Genomic DNA, 22,579 nt, shown 5'->3' on the forward strand with positions numbered 1-22,579 from the left:
AAACAAATATCAACCAATCCATGTTAACCACGATGTGTAATGTGTTGTTACACTAAACGGGACACGACACTGTTGAACTTTGAAAACGGTTGTTTGGCATGATACAACAATCACAGTCACACATAGCGCTTCAAAGATGAGATTACCACTTACACCGGACTGGATGCAAACAGTGAGATCTTTTGCGTTGTTCCTGCTGACGCTGGATATTTACTGTCACGATGGTAAGTACAAACTTTACATGTAAAACACTGACATGTCAGACTTACTGTTCTACACCAGTAAAAGAATTTAAAATGCCAGATCCTACTGTGGTGCACTACCAGTATGTATTTTTTAACAGTGAAATATTGTACAATATACTTTTGACGATAGACCAAAATGGCAGCGCCAAGTTGACACATGTTAAGTGGAAACGAGGGCCCTCAAGTTTGGAACAGGACAGAATGTGGTCTCAGCAGCCAGCATCTCTGAGCATCACACTGGATAAGGATCCCAAATATTGTGAAACCACACAAAGCAGTTTTTTTCCTTTTGTTCATGTTCACTGCATTGTGGGGAGGGGGGTGGAGGAGGGGGGATGTGGTTGCCATTGACTTAAATCACCTCTGTTGCAATTTAAAAGAAGAAAAATATAATATTGTATGTAATGTACAGTCAAGTATGAGAGATGCAATAACTATAGCAGTGTTCGGGCTAGTTTTTATGGATCTTTTTCCTTCCTTCCTTCCTTGATTTTTATCTATCTTGCACATATGACAGCTACCAGAGATCTCTCGATGGATTTTGCCAGCACCTTTGATAAGGTCAACCGTAGTCTCCTGCTACATAAGCTCCACCATTATGGGATTCGAGGAGAGATCAGTTGGTGGATCACCAACTACCTGAGTGGCAGAATGCATGCCGCAGTTTTGAATGGAGAGTGGTCAGACTTCATCAGTAGTGACGCCAGGAGTTCCTCAAGGCTCAGTTTTGGGTCCATGCCTGTTTTTGGTCTAAATAAACAACCTGCCAGCAACCCTGATGTCCAGCACACAACTGCTTGTGGACAACACTGCCATGAACAACACAACCACTTCCCAGGAGGATCAGTTCCATCTACAGGAAGAAATGGGACATGATCTTCCACCCTGGGAAATGCTTCACACTTCCAGTGTCACTCAACAGTACAGTCCTTACAACTATGAACTGCATAGGCATACTGTTTGAGTTGAAACCGTCACTATCGTCAAGTACCAAGGAGTTATCATCACCCAAGATATAAACTGGAGTGCAGTAAAGCCAACAAGACCCCAGGCTTCCTGAAAAGGAATCTGAAGATAAGCTCCAGAAGCATAAAGAGATGTCCAACAAATCCAATGTACATCCCATCCTAGAGTATGCATGCTTAGTCTGGGATCCTCTTACTCAACAGAACATTGACAGATTTGAGGCCATCTGGAAGAGAGCAGCCTGGTTCATAATCATGATAATGAGGTGCTAGAGGCACACCTCCAGCCCCTTAGACATAATAGAGGATCTCAAGTGGCCTAGTCTTAGGACATGAGATGGACAGCACGCCTTGCTGTGTTTTACAAAATCAACCATAACCTTTTCCACATTGACTGCATCAAAAGCAAGTAAGTTCCTGCTCCGCCACGACAGCGCGGCAGTCATAGCCAGCAGTTCAAGCTCCCACAATGTCGATCCCAGTACCTACAGACTACAGTTCTTGTTCCTCCCAAGGACCATCAGGGATTGGAACAATTTATCAGAAGACATAGTAGAGGCCAAGACCATCGACACATGTGTTAAGGGCCTCCAAACTGTCTCTGTGTGTGTGTGTGTGGGTGGGTGTCTGTGTGTGTGTGTATGTGTGTGTGTATGTTGTTGTTTTTTTGTTTGTTTTAATAGATCAGACTCCCTCATTTTAGTGACAGAATAATCATAATGATGATTGTGGTCTCTAAAAAGGAAGAAGATAACGTAATATCTGTACTCCTTCAGTTCAACTGTTCTGCAGTTTGTCTCCCAGTCCCATGTTCTACCTTGCACTTTTCTAAGGACACATCCTATTCTACAACTTCTCCTTGATTTGATCTCCGTGATGATATCGAGTATGGAGGTTCTTTATTGGAGCAAAATATTAAATTATGTTGCTTATAACCCAGCAAGTGGCAACTTTGTCAGGGGATGGGATTGGGGAAAGATTTTAAAACAATAATACTGTGATAGATCTATACTTGCAGTGATAACATTCATGAACTGAATTTGTTTTTTCTGTTTTATCACAGCCGTGGTTGGGGCCGGGCAAAGTGAAGTGGAACAGCACCTGGAAATGGGAAAAAAGTTGCTAGCAGCTGGACAACTAGCTGATGCCCTGTCTCATTATCATGCTGCTGTGGGTCAGTATATATCATTATCAAAACTTATGATTCAGATGTACTTTTTGTGGCACACAGTTCCTCATCAAAAGACAAAAAAATTCTATTAATCCCATGCGTGCCCGCTTTTTTTTTTTCTTCTTCTTTTTTTAAAATTTTTTTTATCAATGTATTGATATTTTATTTGTGAATGTCAAATTTTAGATTTCCTTATTCCAGTGTATGATATGGGAAAACATTAGTGCATATCATGTTACATTGATTTATAATTTACTCCCACAAATACAAAAATATCTCCAAGTTTATACAAGTTGATTGTTGATGCATTCTACATTTTAGCAATATATAATGTGCAGAAGGCACAGAGCAATGCTAAGAGGACTTAATTTATTGTCTTTTTGCTTATGTGCTCAGGAACCATGATGGTGGATTCTGTTAATAATGCTATGATAAATATAAAAAATAAAATAAAAAAAGAACTTTTCATTGGTCAGTTTTATGTATTTTGTATAGATCTGTTCGTGAGTGTAACTGAAAAATCAGATTTAAAACTTATATTGAATTGTTTGGATTCATGAAGATGTTTAAAAGAAAGAATGGTCATTATGGTTATTAGTAAAGGTTATTTCGATCAAATCAGATCAAAACCCACTGAAATCAAGATCAAGTTTTTAAGTCTTTGCATGCAGAATTTTTTTTGAAACATGGTCAGTTGTGAGGAAGAGTATTGGTGGCTGGAGCCTTCTGCATTTGTAGATGCTGACTTCAGACTGGATAAAAAGTGTAAATGTTAGTAACTTACTTATACAGTTATAGTTATTGCAACAAATATTTCAGCTGTGGGATCTAAGGGCGAGGCTGTAATTGTTTGATTTTGAGCTAATGTAGTAAAGTATAAGTACTGGTATTATTATTATTGATACTTATGATATCATCCTAGATGCTATTGATAAAGGAAAGACGTTGAGGTCTGTGCATGTAAATTATATAAGTGATTTACTCTTGCAGATGGTGATCCTAAGAACTACCTGACATACTTTAGAAGAGCCACAGTCTATCTGGCTCTTGGCAAGTCACGATCTGCACTGCCTGACTTGAACAAAGTGTTAGAACTACGTCCAGACTTCATTGCTGTAAGTTGTTTTTGTTGAATTTGAGGGAGAAAGAAGAAACTGCATTTGAATCATAATGCATTGCTTTTTGATGGGGAAAACTTATTAGTTTAAAAATGAAATTGTTAGCAAACAGTTGCTCTGTGTCACAGTGTGTGTGTGTGTGTTAGCACTCCGAAGAATGTGTGTGCTTGTGTATGCATGCTTATTAGTGTTTGCGTGTTCAAGGGTGTGTGCTTAAAATTTTCCTTTTATTTATTTGCTGAATGTCAAAACAATGAAAAGATCTCTGCATAATGTTTAAACTCTGGGCCAAGTTGACAATACTGTACATTATCTTGGATGTGGACAGATTGTATCCAAACAGACTACCGTCCCATGATTGTAACTACTAAATTACTCATATCAGAGTCACTTGATAGTACAATATCTGGCATAGATGGGGATTCCTGTGTTTCTCGACATAACAGCAGTTGTGACTGGATGAAAATGAAAAGATGAGAGACTTGCTGCTTAATCAAGGACAACAAAAAAAGAAGAAGAAAAAAAAAGAAACTTATCCTTTTCTGCATTGAGGACACCTGAATAGCTTGTTGAACATAGAGGCAAGGTGGCACTCTCTTCTGCCTCCTGTCTTCTTTTGAACTATAATTTAAAAAAAAAAAAAAAAAAGAACCTCTGGTATGAGAGGCAGGGGCAGTGTATGTTCAGCTCCTGAAGTTCCAAAATGCAAAAAAAGCATCAGAATGCACACAGATTCATCAACCATTGTGACGTGCTTTGAGTCACATACAGACCTGCTCTGTAAGGTGGATATATATATATATATATTTTTTTTTTTTTTTTTTTTTTTTTTTTTTTTATATACACATATGTCTACAGTTACATGCCCTTGATCTCCCACCTGTCTCGTGTGTTCAGTGCTGTATCTGTCCATTACAAAAGACTGCTTGATTTGCTGCAGTCTGGAAGGGTCCTCAAATCAGCATGAAGAGAACAGAGAAGGTTCTGGTTATCCCAGAGGTAACACTGATAGTTGTATCACATCAGCCCCTGCATGGTTTGAGCTCCATCATGTACCCAACCTCCCAACTCCTGCTTGGTCCATTGTCTCTCTGGCTGCAGTTCCTATTGTGGACATGACTTCATCTGTCATCATTAAAAGACACAGAGACGTGAGGTTTGCACCTCCTGGTGGAGGTTGGAGGTAGAAATATTTATATGGGACCCTGGGCACCTTTTACTGTTTCAGGCCTTTTTGCTTCAACCTTTCTGATTTTCAACTTCAAGACTGTTATAGTGCTCTTCAGCTAATAAGAATCTGCCTTCACTAGTGTGTGCTTACAAACACACACACATGCACAACGCACATGCACTCTTATATCTCTCCTTCACACACATGTACATGTCCATTCACCTTTCTCTTTAACCTGAGCTTTGCATTGGCACAGATAAATTGGTGGTGTTGTCTTCTCTCTCTCTCTCTCTCTCTCTCTCTCTCTGAGTCTCTTTTTCTGAAACTTTAAGAAAATTAATCATAATTCATCATTGGGTAATTTTATGTTCGAAAAAAAAAAAGCTGGTTTGTTTTGTATGTTTCTTAGCTGGAGAAATTTCTGTTATGTATGAAAAAGTGTAATGATATTCAGTTAAATGTGTAGAGCGTGTTTTGTTCTCACAGGCACGATTGCAGAGGGGTAACATACTGCTGAAACAAGGAAACCTGAAAGAAGCACAGGAAGACTTCCAGCAAGTGGTGAGAATCTTTCATCGTAATTGACCTCTCTTCATTGTAGTGTTTTCTTGAGCTAAAAGGCTGCAGTGTATTTTCATTGAAACATGTATATATTTGAATATGCCTACCACTCATACTGACTTAAGTGAAAATATGTTTGTGTATGCATGCTCCAGCTTAAAGAAAAATCAAGAAACCTTCTGCATTGAAATACAATACTGGTTTTATAATTGTGAATAATGCTTTTGTTTTGTGATTCTTTTGTAGATGAGATTTTTTATAGATTAGATTATTGGCTGTTTTCTCTTCTTTTTTTTTTCCTCTACTTTCTTTCTTTCTTATTTTAAACCCTTCCCATTTATTTGATGATGATCATTGTTGCTGCATTTCACAGGGTAATGTATGAACACCTTCATTGTCCACTGTTGAGTATGAGTTTCTCTCACTTTGTGATGTTTGCAAAATCTGCTCTTGTTTTAACCTGAATGATTCTGATAAACGTGGCTGAAATAGGCTTGAAAATTTTAGTACTTCCTGCTGTGCTTTGTACATCTCAGTAGTGTACTGGTCAGCTGTGAAGTGTGCTTGGCAATAAAACACCATGTATCAAGCACATACATGTATCTGCAACATGATCATAGCGGCTGTTGTGCATATATGCTTTTCCAATCCCTTTCTGACAGGTGAATCAGGAGCCCGGCAATGCAGAAGCCAGGGAGAAATCTCAGTTGATTCAGCCCCTGCAGCACCAGATTGACCAGGCCAAGTTGTTGTACAAACAAGAGCAACATGAAAATGTCATTTCCCTTTTGGGACCTGTGATTGAGGTATGTGCTTATTATTTGTTTACTGTTCTTCAGCTCTGCTATCTTCCCCAGGCTTGGAAAATGTTACCTAGCGTTCTCCTTCATCTGTTAGTCCAGAAATATGTCTCATGTCAACTCAATGTTTTTTTAGTTTTGAACTTTTTCCTGATTCATTATTTTATTTTATTTTTTCCTGGTAAATGTATAAATAAAATCACCATCTCTGCCATCAATAGTGGCATTTGTCAGTGACTGGGAGTGTCAATAAAACCATCTGCAATTGTCTGTTTCATTAACAATACTGGTTACATTATTTTAAACAAATATAGATATATGCACTATCTAGATGAGACTATAAATTATAATGTAAGCAGATATGTTCTTTGTAGGCTTTGGTCTTTGTTAAGTCTGGTTGTTATGCAAACTTTTGCTGTTTACCTTTATTGAAAATTGCTTTTATAAGTTATTGTGATAGAACAAGCAACAAATAGCTAAACAAAACACAGGCACAAAGTACATGAAACATGGAGAGATGGCCTAGTGATAGCACATCCACCTAGAAAGCCAGACAATCTGCATGGGATCGATCCCTCATTCTGCCCCTTTACTACACCTTCAGTGGTGGTCTGGTTGCTAGTCATTCGGATGAGATGATAAACCAGGATTCCATGTGCAGTATGCACTTAGCACACATTAATGAACCCACTGCAACAAAATGGTTGTCTCTGGCAACATTCTGCAGAAAAATCCACTGAAATACTTATGCATGTGCGCATATGATTGAAGGTTGACTAAATGACACTGGAAATGAGTGACAAGTGCCTAAAGGCAGCTGTCATTCAGCTTTACCCAGGTAGGCAGCTGTTGGGCAAATGAATCCGTATTTGTAAAGCACTCAAAGTTTGGTTTCTGACTGATGATGAGTGCAATATAAACATCATAAATAGTGATAATAATGATGATGATGATGATAATAATAATAATAATGATAACTGTCTGACTGTTTCAGCACTGTCCATCCCACACAGAGTTGCGAGAAATGCGAGCAGAGTCCTATGTGGCCCTGGGGGAGCTGGGCAAGGCAACGGGAGAGCTGAGGCAGACGGTGAAGATGACCCCTGACAACACCAAGGGCTACTTACGCCTCAGCCTTTTGCACTACCAAATGGGAGAGGAGGAGGAATCACTGGAGTAAGTCAGTCAGGGTGACGGTGGTTAAGAGAACAGTGTGAAGGGTGACAGGTGTCGCTGTGGTTTGTTATGCCATATCGCCGACATTTATCACTTCTGGTTTGGTCCTGTGTTGGCTTTGAGCCAAATTGAATTGAGTGTAGTTGGACGCGCTGTTCGATGTTTGATTCTTGTAGATGAAATGACAGAGAACAGCAAAAAGTTGATATATTTGCAGAGAGATATGTTCTGGTGCGTTATTAACTTTGATATTTTTCTCCTAATTTCCGACACTGTGAGAACCTCAAATGCTGTTTCCATCAGTGATGCCTGGTTTTCAGTGACTGTCTCCAGTTTGTTTAAATAAATCTGCAGGTCAGCATTGTCTTGTAAATTCCACCGATTTGGAACTGTTTTATTTTTTGCTATTGCTACATTCTGTTTGCTGATAGATCTGCATCTTTCTGTTACCAGATTATCTATCTACTATCTCAGTTTTGTCTTTTTGTCAGATCTTGTATAGCCCTCTTTAGAGCAAATAATGACCTGGAGAAATCCATACAGAAAGATTGGCCTGTTCTCTCTTGTCTTCTCCTTCTCCTGCTTTTCCATGAGTATTAAAATGTTACCTGAATAAAAGTTGGGGACAGAAAGTTTGAGAATTTTATTTCCAAATTCACACAGAGACAGTGAAGCATACATGTGGCTGACATCCTTACTTTTAGTGTCTCAGAAATATACATGGTCAGTATTTCTATTTCTATTTTTCTTCTCTTTTTTTTTTTTTTTTTTTTTTTTTTTTTTTTTTTTTTTTTTTTGCTATTTAGATGTTTATGGTTGGTTTTGAGCCTGTCATATCACAGAGAGAGGTTGAGTTCGAAATTTTTAGTTGAAAGTACTATTTTTTCTGAGTACAGGTTGGGAGGAGTGTGAGGGAGGGGATATGTATGTGCCTATGTGTGTGCATCTGTCTTTACATGCCTGTGCCTGCAAATGTATGTGTGTATGTGCGCTCGCATGCACTGCAAGTTTGTGTGTATTAGGTCTCACAGCAAAGCAGTCATTACAAAATGCAGTCTTTTGTGTTTCACAGGCAGATCCGTGAGTGCCTTAAACTAGACCCTGACCACAAAGAATGCTTCGCTCATTATAAGAAAGTGAAGAAGCTGGCAAAGCAGTTGGCATCAGCCAAAGACTTGAAAAATGAGGAAAAATACCAAGAGTGTGTGGACAAGGCTGACCAGATCATCAAGACGGAGCCAGCTATACCTTCTTTCATCATCCGTGCCAAGTCCTACTTCTGTCACTGTTATTCCAGGGTAAGCATGCAAGTCATTGTACAGTTTTTGCATAAACAGTTTCGTGAAATGAATGATAAAGATTTTCAGATGTTTTTTGTTGTTTTTTTGTTTGTTTTTGTTCTTTTGGTTGTTGTTTTTTTTGTGTAGTTATTTTGTTTCTTTGGTTTTTTTAATTTGACAGTCTTCCATGCTTTTTCAGAGGCATTCGTATCATTTTCCTCATCCAGAATCCATTAAACACTTCTGTATGGCTGTCCTTTATGGCAAGTTTGAAACAGTCGTGAACAAGCCCACAGGTACATGAGACTAAACGTGAGAGTTGCACCCATGAAAGCAGAAGAATCTGCAAAAAATAAGATCCAGTGACATACTCTGCATTTAATTAAATGACCTTAAAGATTTTCTTCTGTAATGTCATAAAAAAGACTTTTCACAAGAAGGACTCAGCTCTCCCTTGGGAGAGCAGCCTGAACTTCACACAGAGAAATATGTTGTGACAAAGGAGTAATACAATAGAATACAATATAGTACAATACAATACAATATCATATCTAGCTCAGCTGGTAAAACATGTATCAATAGAAGCGAGGGGTTTCGCACTGCAGTGTAATTGCATGTTTTGTGTTGTGTGTGTTACAGATGGGGAGCATAAAGAATGCTTTAGAGTTATGCAACCAGGTGCTGGAAATGGACCCAGAAAACATTGACGCATTGATAGACCGTGCAGAGGCTTATATAACGAACGAGGAATATGATAAAGGTGTGTTTTTTCCCCTTGCTTTTCTTTTTTTTTTTCCACTATGCGTTGATTCTGTTTTGAGGTCACTGACTGCCAGCCTGTATTGTTCCATAATGTCCTGATATTTCTACTCAGTGGTGTATAGCATGGTTTGCTAGTGAAAGGAATTTATGAACTTTTCATGTTCCATGAAAAAAAGGTTTTGACAAAACATTTCATGATGGCACTGGGTACAAATACTCTCTCTTACATTCCCTTGCCTGAAACTTCAGAAACAGGCGGTAGTGCAGAAATGACAGAATCACAAGACTTGTAAACACGACAACTGTGAACAAGAGGTTGAAACTGAAAGGGTGTGTCAAGCAAAACTGGCTGGGTTGCAGTTGAAGTGGTAACTTGATTCAGCAGTGGTAACTGGTAGTTCAGTGTTTAACCCATTGACGACCACTGGATGTATGATGTTATGTCCTCTGTTTTCTGCTTCTGTGAACCTTTTGGATGTGTCTGATTTCTGATTCTTCCTGTTTTGTGTTGTTCATCAGTGGAGATGGTTGATGTGAAACAACCCAAGTGGGTGTACCATGTTCTTTGGATGGATTCCATCCTTTCAGTTATGTCCTCTTTTCAGTGCGTTACTGATACCCTTGACATCCAGTTACATAATTATATGTATTGTTTCATTCGTCACATACGAACTTACATGGATTTATTGTTGGTGGTTTTTCTTTGACTTAAAAGAGATCTTTTTTTCTTTTTCTTTTTTATCTTTGGAAAGTGAGGAGTGTGCACCTTAGAACATCCTATATTTGAGTGCATAAGTTTAGTTTTCAAGTTCTGTTTTCATTGACACAGTTAAATGTCAGACACTTCAGCTTTTCAGAAGCACTGTCAAATTCTGGAAGCAACTGTGAATCCTTTTGCTCAGTTGAACAAAGATGATAAAGAAAGCCTTTCTGGATAAAGAAAATTATGTAAAAAATTTGGCACACGGGTAACTCATTTTCATTCTTTTTCTTAGTCATTAAAAAATCACATTGTTAATGTTGACACAGACATTTAACTACCTGTCTATGCATCAGTGTAATTAATGTTAAATGATAGTGTAAAAATACTATTTAATATTATTGAGATTGTTTTTTGTGTGTGTTTTTCAGCTATCAGTGACTATCAGAAAGCCAACGAAATAGACCCAGATTCAAGGCGTGTAAAAGAAGGGCTCAATAAAGCACAGAAACTTCAAAAGCAGGCAAACAAAAAGGATTATTACAAAATTTTAGGTGTCAAAAGGTATGTACCTTTGGAGTGATTGATATGGTTCCAGTTCTGTTTCTCTTTTCAGCTCCTCAAAGATTTTTATGTGTGTAAAGTAACAGTGAAAAAACGTTTGCATTAACATTTAGAAAATGTTTCTCAGTGTAATGTGGCCTGTAATCTGTTTTCGTGAACTTGTGCAGAATTTTTCTTTTAATGCAGCAATACTTCTTCTGGTTTATGCAAGTATTTTTATGGAGAATGGTGTGCTAGGATTTGTGAGAGGGTTTTGAGTGGCGAGGAGAGTGCAAACATCTCAAAGAATTCAGTGTTAGGAATGGGGGTATGTTATATCAGAGGAAATGTGTGAAGTATTTGGTTGGGTGGGATGATAAGGCAAGAGGTGAGGGGTCTATGTTCTGCATATTTAATTTTGGCACATGAAACATGTTAGGTTGGATCATTGTTTTTGTTGTGTTGCTATGTGGCAATTGTTACTTCTGTTTGCCTGTATCTGTAGTGTTCTCTCTATCAGACTGGTACTGCGTCATGTTCATAAAAAGAATGTGTAATTTCAGTATCATTTATGCTGGAAAACACTGAAAAGTAGATGTCTTTAGATAGTCTGGAGAGGAAATAATCTGTTAATCCAAACTTGTCTCAGTCCTGTTTTTAAAAAAAGAAAAGATTTTAGCAGTAATTTCTTAAAACATTATTTTTTACAACTTAGCATTTGATAAAGAGTTGTGATTGATTGCTAGCTATAGCTGCATGTTGAAAAAATTTCCTGCTTTCATTACAACTTAAGAATGCATGTTTAGGGGGAGGTGAAGAGCATGATGATAATGTCAGAATAAAATGAGGTGTTGGCAGAGAAGATTGTAGGGGATCCCGGAATGGGATAAGTATACACACACACACACACACACACACACACACACACACACACACACACACACACACACACACACACACACGCAGCACTGGGCGATTCAAGACTGTCTGGAAGTTTGCAATGGACTGCATGGTATTTAAACAAACAAATGAAAAGAATGAAGGGATGGGGAGGGGTTGTGGCTTGTTAGTTTGTTGTGTGAGTGTTGTTAGCTGTATCCTGATTTTAGATGGCCAGTTGCCTTCTTTTCTTCATAACCCCCCTCTGCAGCCGGACTTCTTGATTTAATAGTAAGTGTGGGTACCACTGCATCATGTTCTCTTTTCTTGCAGAACTGCCAGAAAGAAGGAAATCCTGAAGGCATACCGAAAGCTGGCAGTGAAATGGCATCCTGACAAGTACGAAGGAGATGATAAACAGAAGGCAGAGAAGATGTTTATGGACATTGCTGCTGCAAAAGAGGTGCTCACAGATCCTGGTGAGTTGATAAATATATGTTGTACTTTATCCCTTTAATTTGTCTAAAAAGAACACCAGGAATTTATGCATATGAGAGTAAAAGAATGTCCATGCCCTATATTTATTTATTTACTTTTCAGTGGTTTTAAGGAGATAACACCCTCATTATAAAAAAAATCTTTGTAAAGAAAGAGGTGTAGAGGGGAAGCAGTGTGTAAAGAACATGAGAGAGATAATGTGTCAGGGGTCCAGAAAAATGTTTTATTATATGTCCAAAGTTTAGTGCTGTGATGAACTGGACAGTCATGTTGATGAAATATCAGTGTTGAGTAGTGATGAACTGGACAATCGTGTTCATGAAATATGAGTGCTCACCTCTTTTTGGTTGTTGGTTGTTGTTTTGTGTGTGTGCGTGACATTCCACGGCTACAATTATGAAGAAGAGAGAGGGGTTCAAGTCTTTTGCCATCTGTTTTCAGAAATGCGAAAACGGTTTGATTCTGGAGAGGATCCCCTGGACCCTGAGCAACAACAAGGCAACGGGTTTGGCGGGCACCCATTCTTCCAGCAAGGATTCAATCCTTTTGGATCAGGGGGCTTCAACTTCAAGTTCAACTTCAATTGATGACTTGGGCTGTGATAGGGCCAATGACAGTGTTGTTAAGGATGGGTAGGTGGGTGGATCATGAAGTGGGAGAGAGCAAGAATTAGCTGAGGGGAGGGAGAATGGGAAGGGAAGAGTTAAGATAATGTAATACCTGATCAGGAAAAACAGCATCATGTTTGCTGAGTTTGGCAAACATGAGAAAAGAATAAATCAGTCTGTTGGAAAATACTCTACAGGAGATAAGTTTAGTCTTACCTTGTCTAATGTTTTGTTTATGTCTAAAGCAGACAACAACAAAAATTAAATGAATGATGTTCGTTCTCTACTGCTTAAAAAAAAAAAAAAAAATTAACAAAATACATTTGCTGTCAACTCCAAATTTGCATTCTGTTTCCAGTGTGCTGTTATAAAGTTATAAAGTACAGTTTGGAGCAATCAAAAACAAAACAAAACAAAACAAAAAAGAAAACTTAACCAAAAAATAGTAAGACTGGATTCATCACATTGCAGAAACAGGTAAGGCACTGATACATGAGCTATTTCAGCTGTTCATTTGTCGGATTGTTTGAAATTGACCGTGCAGTGTATGTCGCCGTAACCGACTAACCCCACGTAGAATAGCAGAATGTTGGTTTCACTATGTCCATGATACATTAGAATGTATAAACAGACAAATCGCATCTTCTAAACAGTGGCTAGCACCCACCCTCTGTGCGATTGATAGGAGAAGCAATTGATACCTGAACTGAAGGCAAAACATGCAACAGAACACCAAGCAATACATAACACTCAAAACACAAAGTTCCAGCAGTACATGGGTTATGTTAGTGACATTGATTGTGGAGGAGGAATTTGAAGCATAAGCTTAAAAGTGCTTAAAAATCACAATCATTGGATGGCATCTGAAACATTTTACACAGACAGGAGTCTACGCATGAGGTTGCAACAGTCGTAATAGTTGTGTGGGTGAAATGGCTTTGCATTTGTGCCTATAATAGTCAGATGATAAACATGGTTTCTGTAAATTTTAACCAAGGAATTTAAAGTTTTTTGTGAGGAAAGAGGGATAGTCTCAGCCATGAACTCATAGCTCTTAGTGCTTACTTTGTTCATCACCTGTTGATCAAGTGCTTTCGTATTCAGTTCAGAAAATAGAAACCTATATTTTGTACTATTTTATACATATTATTTGTGTTAGAACAGAAGTGATAACTGGCAGCCGTTTGCAACATGTTTTGAGGATCTTTTGAAGCTCCGAAGGTTGTACTGTTGGTGTACACAGTGAACTGTGAGAGAGGTAACAGGAAGACAAGATCAAAGTTGGATTCAGGGAGGTGGGAATACATAGAACAATGAATATACTCGGATGCAATCAAATTTTTTTGTCTTCTGGGTTTTTTGTTTTTTTTTTCAAGGTATAAAAATTACACTTACAACATTCACGTTTTTGATATGAAATGAATAATCCAAATGTGGGTGTGCATAGCTTTGGTTTACTGGTTTCTTTTTATAGAAGAGGTTGAGAGCATTCGCATGTGTCTGTATTTATGGTTGAGAATGGTCAGACAGACCAGCTCTGGCTTTGATTTGATGAATCAAACTCTGTATACAGTATGTACCTTCTACAGTGTTTTTCTCAGATTGAAATATAAAACTGGTCTGACATTTAAGTACATCTTGTTCCAGGTGTATGAATCTGTGAATAGTGTGGTGACAATATAGAAGTGCAGTGAAAAACAGGTTGTTTGGGGTATATTAGTTGAATTGCTAGGAAGAGAGGACAATCCCTTCAGTGCATAAGTGGGATCTCTGCAGCTTTTCTGTGTTGCCTGCCTCACAGAAATATGCATGGAATGTGTATATTGAATGTTTAATCCTGTGGTATTAGTAAATGAATGAGTGTGATGCTTGGGATGTTTTCTTGTGTGTTCAGTCCCATGTTTGCCTGTGTGCATGGCAAAACTGTACATATGTACATTGCTGTGTACCTGGAACGTGAAAACTGCTGTGTGTCTGAAAGGTAAATGACTGGCGAAGGATTTATGACTTCCTGTGTGTTCGTATTTATGGAGATATTCTTCTTTTCACTGGTTGGTTGGTTCTGAGGTTACACCATTCATTAATCTGTATGGGCAAATCCTAAAACTGTGTGTATATGGGTGTGTGTGTGTGTGTGCATTTAAATACCTCTGCATGTGGGTTGTTACATATGAATGTTTTGTACATCCTTTTTCTGATGTTCAACAAGTTTGTCATGGTGAAGTAAAAAGTGAACTAGTGAGAAAGAAGTTGTGCACAATGGAATTGAGAGAATCTGTAGAATGTAGTCTTTGCCCGTACAGTTCTTACACCAGTTATTTATAAACAGTCATACAATCATAATGCCTCGAAATTCGATAAAGACATGGATTATTAATAAGTAAACACTTTGTTCCATGTTCACAGTGATATTTACTTTGTTCTGTGTGAGTATGTACTCATTTTGGTTTACTTTTTTTGTCAGTTTTTTTTTTTTTTTTTTTTTTTTTTTTTTTTTTTAAGAGATCTAATTGCAGCAAACACTTGTTATTTTCAAAAGAAATTTGTGCCTTTGAAATTGCCCTTTATAGATTTTTTTTTCATTGTCCATTGTGTTTACTTAGGTAGTTGTTATGCATAAAGTAGAAAGCTTATGAACATTTAACACTCTTCTGTCACATTACTATCATGCACAGTTCTAGAGAGATCCAGTGGAGGAGTATAGTAGAAGGGAGTCTAAAGGTATCATTTCTGGCTGTGGCCTGAGGCCTAGCAGGACAGTGAAACGCCCATCAAACTGCTGGCACACAAGGTAGTGTCATGTGGGGCTTGCCTTCAGCCAGCTGCCTTCAGACTTCTGGGGCAAAAAAAAAAAAAAAAAGACGGACAGGATGTGGTTTCGTGTTTGATAAAGAAAGAGAAATGGCCATCTTACAGAGAAATTAGCACACTCAGAGACAGGGTCCGCTGATGAAGGTCAGAAGTGACTCTCAGAAGGGGAACATCAGCAAAAACAGCAACAAAGATAGGCACAGGATTGCTGATTCATGGTTGTGTGTGTCTGTGTGTAAATGTTACCATTCTTTTTTCCAGTGTTGAAAACGAATAGTCTCTGGTCATTTGTGTCAAACTCTTGCGTTTCATGAAGACTAAGACTGTTGGCAAATATGATTTGAGACTTGCAGTTCTTGTGATTAACATGAAACTTAAATCAGGTATGCTTGGTTCTTTGAATTTGTACAAGTTCTTGAGATTTTGCCCTACCCCAGTCCCACCTCACTCCAGTAAAGTAATCCCTCCTCTTTCCAGTTCAGTATTTTAGTATACATTTTTTCCCTCTGTAAAATATTTTATTTTCCCATAAAATACACTTTTTGTGCTTATTATACAGATTTCTTTCCCAAGTGTATGATTGTGAAACCAAACATGCAAAAATGGCTCTTTCTATGCATTTACATAAATGAAAAACCCATATACTTCTGGTGAAAACCAAGGTGCTTGCCATGGGAATTTATCCAGATTTTATTAAGGTCTTTTATGATAATGTGTGCCAGCACAGTTAATTTGACCTTGCGTTGTTGGATCTTTTGAGGGCAGTGACATTAAGTTTGCATATTTGATTTTTATTATTTTAGCTTTTAATTGTAAAATCTGAAACAAAATGGCTCTGAGCCTTGAAGAAAATAGTAGCTCAACACACCAAGAAATTGTTTCCGTGTAATAAAGATAATTGGAGAGGCATGAATTTTCAGGAACTAAGATGTTTTCAAGCTAAGTCTGCACCTAGCAGACTTTGCTGAAATGATGTCCCTGTTTTATTTTTGTCCTCAGAGACACCACTGGATTTCTCTGTTTGGATTAGAATCAAAACATAAAAATATCCAGTCCTTGTGATTGCACTTCCCTTACCCTTTCTGTCATTGATTGTTTGAACTTTTCATTTTCAGAATGCATTTTTGTTTGTGTATCGTGTGGTGGTGATATTTGTGTGCATGTGTGTGTGGACTGCTTGAATCAGTAGCTGTGTGAATAGGTGATTGTCCAACTCTGGTGTATCTGTGAGTGAGGAAAACAGCTTCTCGAAGAAATGCCCAGAAGGGAATAAAATCATGTTTCACATTAGACTCACTGTATTGAGTGTTAATTGAAGAGAGAGAGAGAGCAACATCAAGTAAGTGGCAAGAAAAGGATATGGAATGTCCTTATTTCCTTCTCAAACCAAATGATTGGAGTGTGTGTGTGCATTTCTCACTCTGAATTTTCCTTTTCAGCTGTCTGTCTGATCTGCCTGTCATTTTTTAGCACAGAAAAACAGCAGGGATCCAATGTAAAGAAACCGCTACAAGAACAAGTGTGGATCAAATGGATTCAGAAGATGTATATTCACACACCACTAAAACGAGAAACTGAAGGATTAGTTTTATGATGCAGTCTCATAAGCAGGTAAATGCTGAAGCAAACAATACTTATTTAAACAACCACTGCATGGGATATTGTCAACTTAAGATGAATTACAGAATTAAGTAAAATATGCCTGTCAGTCGTAATGATACAAAAGGGAAAAAAAAGGTAACCATAGACATAGTGAAATGAGTGTATTCGTGTTATGTGCACAAAAAGTGCACACAAAGTGAGAACCAGTTAGGGAAAGAGAAACAAGCTGAAAGCAGGGGTAAAAAAGTTGGTTATACACTCATTCTGAAAAGTTACATGAACAGAAATGTGTGGGCTTGCGAGATGAGAGCAAGTGGACGAGGGGAAGAAAAATAAACTGGAAAAAATCAACTGGAGACAGAAGCAAAGAAAATTATACACCCACAGAGAAAAGTTACACACATACATGTACACAAAGGATGAAAACAGAAAAAAAATAAGAGACAAACAATCACTAATCATCCATGTGATGACAAAAAATAACCACAAATTTAATCCATGTTATTATAACAGACAAATACAAATCATCCTTGTGATTTCAGCAAATAGTACCATCCATGTGATCACAACAAATAGGTATAGATTATCCTTGTAATGACAACTTGTAACTGCAAATCAGGTAATTACGAAAACCAACCAGAAATTCATTTAAAAGAAATAGTCACAAATCATCCTTGTATTTATAATTGCCACAAACCGTCCATGTGATCACAACAGATAATCACAAACCATGTCAACACACAAAAATAACAATAAATCATCCATGTGATTGATCATAACAAATAACCACAAATGATCCATATGATCATAACAAATAGCCAGAAATCATTCATGTAATCAACCAATACCCACAAATCAACCATACAATCCTAACAAATAACCACAAATCATCTGTGTCATTGCAGCAAATAACCACAAATCACAACAAATGCAAATAACCACAAATTATCCATGTGATCACAACAAATAACCACAAATAATCCATGTGATCATAACAAATAACCATGCACATGCATGTGAATGAACTCCTGTAAAAAAATGTACACAAACTGGCAAACTTATAAGTAAAGCAAAAAGTGTCACTTATGGTCATTGTGCATTATTTTGAATGTTCAGTTGAAAAACAATGAACGAAAAAGATATATATAAAAAAAAGATTATGAAAAAGAAAAAAAAAGAACGAACAAAAAAACACCTCCGACGGGACTCGAACCCGCAATCCCCGGCTTGCACAACATTAAGCCGATCCGGCATTTAGGAGGCCGATGCCTTATCCATTAGGCCACGGAGGCTCTGAGTTATTTCTGTAATTAAATTTAAATATACAGCAAAGTTGTTTTGGCACAATTTCCCGCTATTTTCCCTTGCTTTTGTATTTTGAAATAGTCCTGCAGTGCTCATAAAGAAATGAATAAAGCCTTTTTTTTTTTTTTTTTAGCTGAAACGTCCATTAACTGCAATTAATATAAATTGAGCGGCGTCGATACAAAAGCAAATGAATAACTGTGACTTTGTCGAAAAATGTCAACATTGACAGCCGACACAACAGTTCGAATAATGAAACAGTAATGAAAAAGGTAGGCTAATGTCCAAATTATTGTACAGTTGAAGCAACACAGCCACAGAAATGTGGATATGTTGCCTGTTTTTCATCATGGCATACCGCAGCCTTTTTCTTCTTTTTATGTTAATCTTCTTTGTTTTTCTTCTTCTTCTTCTTCTTTTTTAACTGCAAAGATGTAAGCTAGCTGTTCCTAGGCGTGGGGGGTGAGTGGATTCGGGGGCCTTGGTGGTGGTGGATGTGCGATTGACGCAACAGAAAGTAGTGCCAGCTGCTGTGGAGCAGGTGTGAGGCTACTGAATGCACGCGCATGCTCGAGGGACCGTCACTTCTGTGTTGTGTGTGGGGTTATTTGACTTATAGATTTTATGTTACTCTGCCAGACTAACTCTCTTAATTGTTGAACGTTTCCATGCGCGTGGCAAACTTCCAGACAATTTGGATACCTCCAATAATAACATCAAACTTGCACAAATGAGGGTATTAGTACTTTGATCTAAAAATAGATCATTGAGGAATGAGATTTTGCGGGGTTGCTCCACTGACCTATAAACACGATCTCATTGGGTTGCTCCGAAGCAGGCTTTGCGGGGGCGCTTTAATTTGTGTAAAGGGGAAGTTACAAGCCCGTTTTTGTGCCGTGAATTAAGACTTCATGAGCAACTTCCGACTGCATTCCCAAAGAAGCAAAAAGGCTCCTCATAATGATAGTAGCTAGGTTACGACCCACTTGAAACTAAAAACTGATTGCACATTCACTGATGCATGAGCATTAGAACTGAAACAGTTGAGAACATTTTTTTTTTTTTTTTTTTTTGTCGTTAATCTTTATGACTTGATTGCCCAGCTGCGGTTTTGTTGTTGTTCGTTTTGTTTTTTTGTTTCTATACTGGTTTTATACTATCCTGTGTCATCCATTGAGCTTTATGATGCTGTGTCCATCTGTTCAGTCTAAAAAACTTTTATTTATGTATTATTTATCCACTCAGTGCTGTCACTAATTCTCTCGGTTGTATTCGCCGGCCGCCAACTTATACCCGTATACCCGATATTGGGACTATGTTCATTCATTAATATGTTATCTTTAGTGCAATATGGTATATATGACTGATTCACCAATACACCCACGCACTTACACTGGCACAGAAAAGACACTCGGTGGGCCGGCACCGACACACACACACACACACACACACACACACACACACACACACACACACACACGAGAGAGAGAGAGAGAGAGAGAGAGAGAGAGAGAGAGAGAGAGCGGCACACACACACTGACTGCGGCACACACTCAGTGACACGTCACACACCGCACACTCACACACACACACACACACACACACACCGGCACACACACACACACATACACATACACACACACACTGGCACACTGACACACTGGCACACACGGCCGGCACAGCCGAGTGGGATTGACTGATGCAAACTGAAAACACATGCACACACGCCGGCGGCCGCCCGTTCGCACAATCGGAACACCGTGGCAACTGAATACACACGTGCGGCACACACAGACACAGACACACACACACACACACACACACACACACACACACTGACACACACACACACACACACACTGACATGCACGCCACACCGGCACCGGCACACACACACACACACGCACGTGCGCGCGCACTCATTCACACACACATACACACACACTGACCCACACCGTCACACACACACACACACACACACACACACACACACACACACACACACACACACACACGAAAGGAGTAGGGTGCCTGGACAGTGTCAAATCAAAGCATTGCACGACCGTGCCAGTCCACCGGGTGGCACTGAGTCCGGGTACTGAATGAAGTCATCCGTCACCACGTGAATGTTTACAGAAACGGTTGGGTATCATGATGGGGCAGTCACTGTTGGCTGTCTGGTGACATTGATTCCCCAGTTTGCCGCGTTAATTAATTAAGTCCATAGGCATAATATGTACTGTCGTTCACCGGCCCGGGACCGCAGTGTATCAGCCAGTATAACCCAAACCACCGCCACTCAAGCACTGAGAAGAGTGTGAAGCATGGAGATAGTTTCAGTTTTCAGTTTCAGTTTCTCAGTCAAGGAGGTGTCACTGCGTTCGGGCAAATTCATAAACGCTACACCACATCTACTACAGTAGGCAGATGCTTGACCTGCAGCATATCCCAAAGTGCATAGTCAGGCCTTCAGTGCCAGAATGCAGGCATATATATTTGTTTACCTATCCGAGTGGATTTCTTTTACAGAATTTTGCCAGACGGGTCATGCAACACTCTCGTTGCCATGGGTTCTTTATCAGTGCGCCAACTGAAGTGTGTGCTGCTGCACACGGACCCTTGGTTTACTATCGTCTGAATGACTATACGCTCCGTTTGATTTTCCACTCGAATTTGGGAGAAAGGGCGACTGAGAGCAGACTTCGAACCCAGGCCTTAACGGATTGTCTGTCAGTATTCAGTTGGCAGATGACCGAAGTGTTAACCATATTCTGCCACCTTTCTGGACAGACAGCAAGAAGAAAGTCTCCCCCGACCCTTAATCCGCGTCAGAGTACCTAAACGGGTCGTGAGCGCTTGTGGTTCCAGTTAACACAAGAGTGTTTCCACCGCCGCTTCATGCAGACTGAGTTCGACCGGCAATAATTTAAAGTTACTGTCCTAACTGTAAACATTTCTTCGTCGAGTAAATGTGAACAAGTTCTGTACAGACAGAAAGTCCGGAGCATTCATAGACTATGACGGGTAACGGGTAGTGTGTGGGGGGTGGGAGGTGGAACATCGAGCTCAATGGGTGGAAGGGTATATTATATAATGTCTGGCGGGGAGAGGGGAGGGGGCGTGGAGTATGTAGAGGTTGGAAGGAGAAAGGGGGGAATTGTCATGTTCGACTGACTTCAGTTCGGTTTTCGGTTTCAGTTGCTCCGATGGGTTGTCTGACACTGACAAGAGGACAGTGTACAAACGAACCCGTTCTGAATTCGCGTGTCTATTTCACAACACTGGAAAAACCTGCATTGGAATGAACTTGATAGTACGCCCACACCGTCATTTGAATTTTGCATTCTTATCACGGCCCACACCGTATCAGTCAGTTGAAAATACTTGAAGTCCGCGAGCTTCATGCTTTCTTGGCCGGAATTTTTCTTCGTCGAATGAATGTGTCCCGCATAAGCCTTCTCGTAAAGCTGTTGTCACACCATGAAGTATTTCTTCCCTCAGTACAATTAAGTATTTAATCGAATAAACATGACAATGCAGCCCAGAAAATAAGCTCTGGGAATACACCCCTTCCTTCCTTATGGCTTTACTTATAACGGTGTTTGATATGATGATATTTGTGTGATGAAAAAATGGCAGAGAAGAAGTAGGGCCGGGTGGCGGGGTATGGGGGTTGCTGGGTGGTGGGGCCGCGGGGGGAATTTATGTTTTGGAAAAGAAAGAAAAGAAAACAGCAGCTGGGGCCATAGTGTATTCTCTCGTTGATAAATAGAACCTCTGTACCTGATATGAATTTGGTTTCATCTCCTAGTATGGACTCATCAGATGGCAATGGCAGTAAAAGAACAATTCCCCCATGGTGCATGTTCTTACATTTTAGTCAGTGGTGTTAATAATTGTATTGCATTGCTCAGGTTGATTTTCCCAGGAAGAGAACGTCATTACTATGCAGCGCCACTGTGCCTTCTTTTTTGACTCACTATATTTTAACCCTGTGTTCGGTTGTCTCTGTGTGTGTGTGTGTGTGTGTGTGTGTGTGTGTGTGTGTGTGTGTGTGTCCGTGTGTGTGTGTGTCCGTTGTAAACTTGACTTTAACATTGACATTTTCTCTGCAAATACTTTGTCAGTTGACACCAAATTTGGCATAAAAATAGGAAAAATTCAGTTCTTTCCAGTCATCTTGTTTAAAACAATATTGCACCTATGGGATGGGCACAAAAAAATTAAAAAAAAGAAGCCTAATTATATGCAAACTGCATTTACTGTTATATTTATATTTTTTGTATTCTCTAAACTTGGCACTTTGACTTCTTATTCTGACACAACAACAAGAGGAGTCATTATTATCATTTTTTTTCAAACAGGAACTTCTTTTGCTAAGCAT

The 22,579-nt window shown here is 39.0% G+C and overlaps 1 protein-coding gene and 1 non-coding gene across 2 annotated transcripts; one reads left to right on the plus strand and one right to left on the minus strand.

Annotated features, from left to right (window-relative positions):
* Nucleotides 1-34: 34 nt before the first annotated feature.
* Nucleotides 35-16,580, plus strand: LOC143289209 (dnaJ homolog subfamily C member 3-like). Its single transcript, XM_076598152.1, has 11 exons — nucleotides 35-224; nucleotides 2,274-2,384; nucleotides 3,372-3,496; nucleotides 5,157-5,231; nucleotides 5,894-6,037; nucleotides 7,026-7,207; nucleotides 8,280-8,505; nucleotides 9,127-9,247; nucleotides 10,381-10,513; nucleotides 11,705-11,850; nucleotides 12,311-16,580. The coding sequence occupies exons 1-11, from the start codon at nucleotides 137-139 to the stop codon at nucleotides 12,454-12,456; spliced, it is 1,497 nt and encodes a 498-aa protein (XP_076454267.1). The 5' UTR covers nucleotides 35-136; the 3' UTR covers nucleotides 12,457-16,580.
* A 1,502-nt stretch (nucleotides 16,581-18,082) lies between these two features.
* Trnar-ccu (transfer RNA arginine (anticodon CCU)) lies at nucleotides 18,083-18,182 on the minus strand. Its single transcript has 2 exons — nucleotides 18,146-18,182; nucleotides 18,083-18,118 (listed from the first exon to the last, which is right to left on the minus strand). It is a non-coding gene; the product is annotated as a tRNA-Arg (tRNA).
* Between the last annotated feature and the right edge of the window lie 4,397 nt (nucleotides 18,183-22,579).

This window comes from Babylonia areolata, chromosome 13 (genome assembly GCF_041734735.1).
Source record: "Babylonia areolata isolate BAREFJ2019XMU chromosome 13, ASM4173473v1, whole genome shotgun sequence".
Taxonomy (NCBI): Eukaryota; Metazoa; Mollusca; class Gastropoda; order Neogastropoda; family Buccinidae; genus Babylonia; species Babylonia areolata.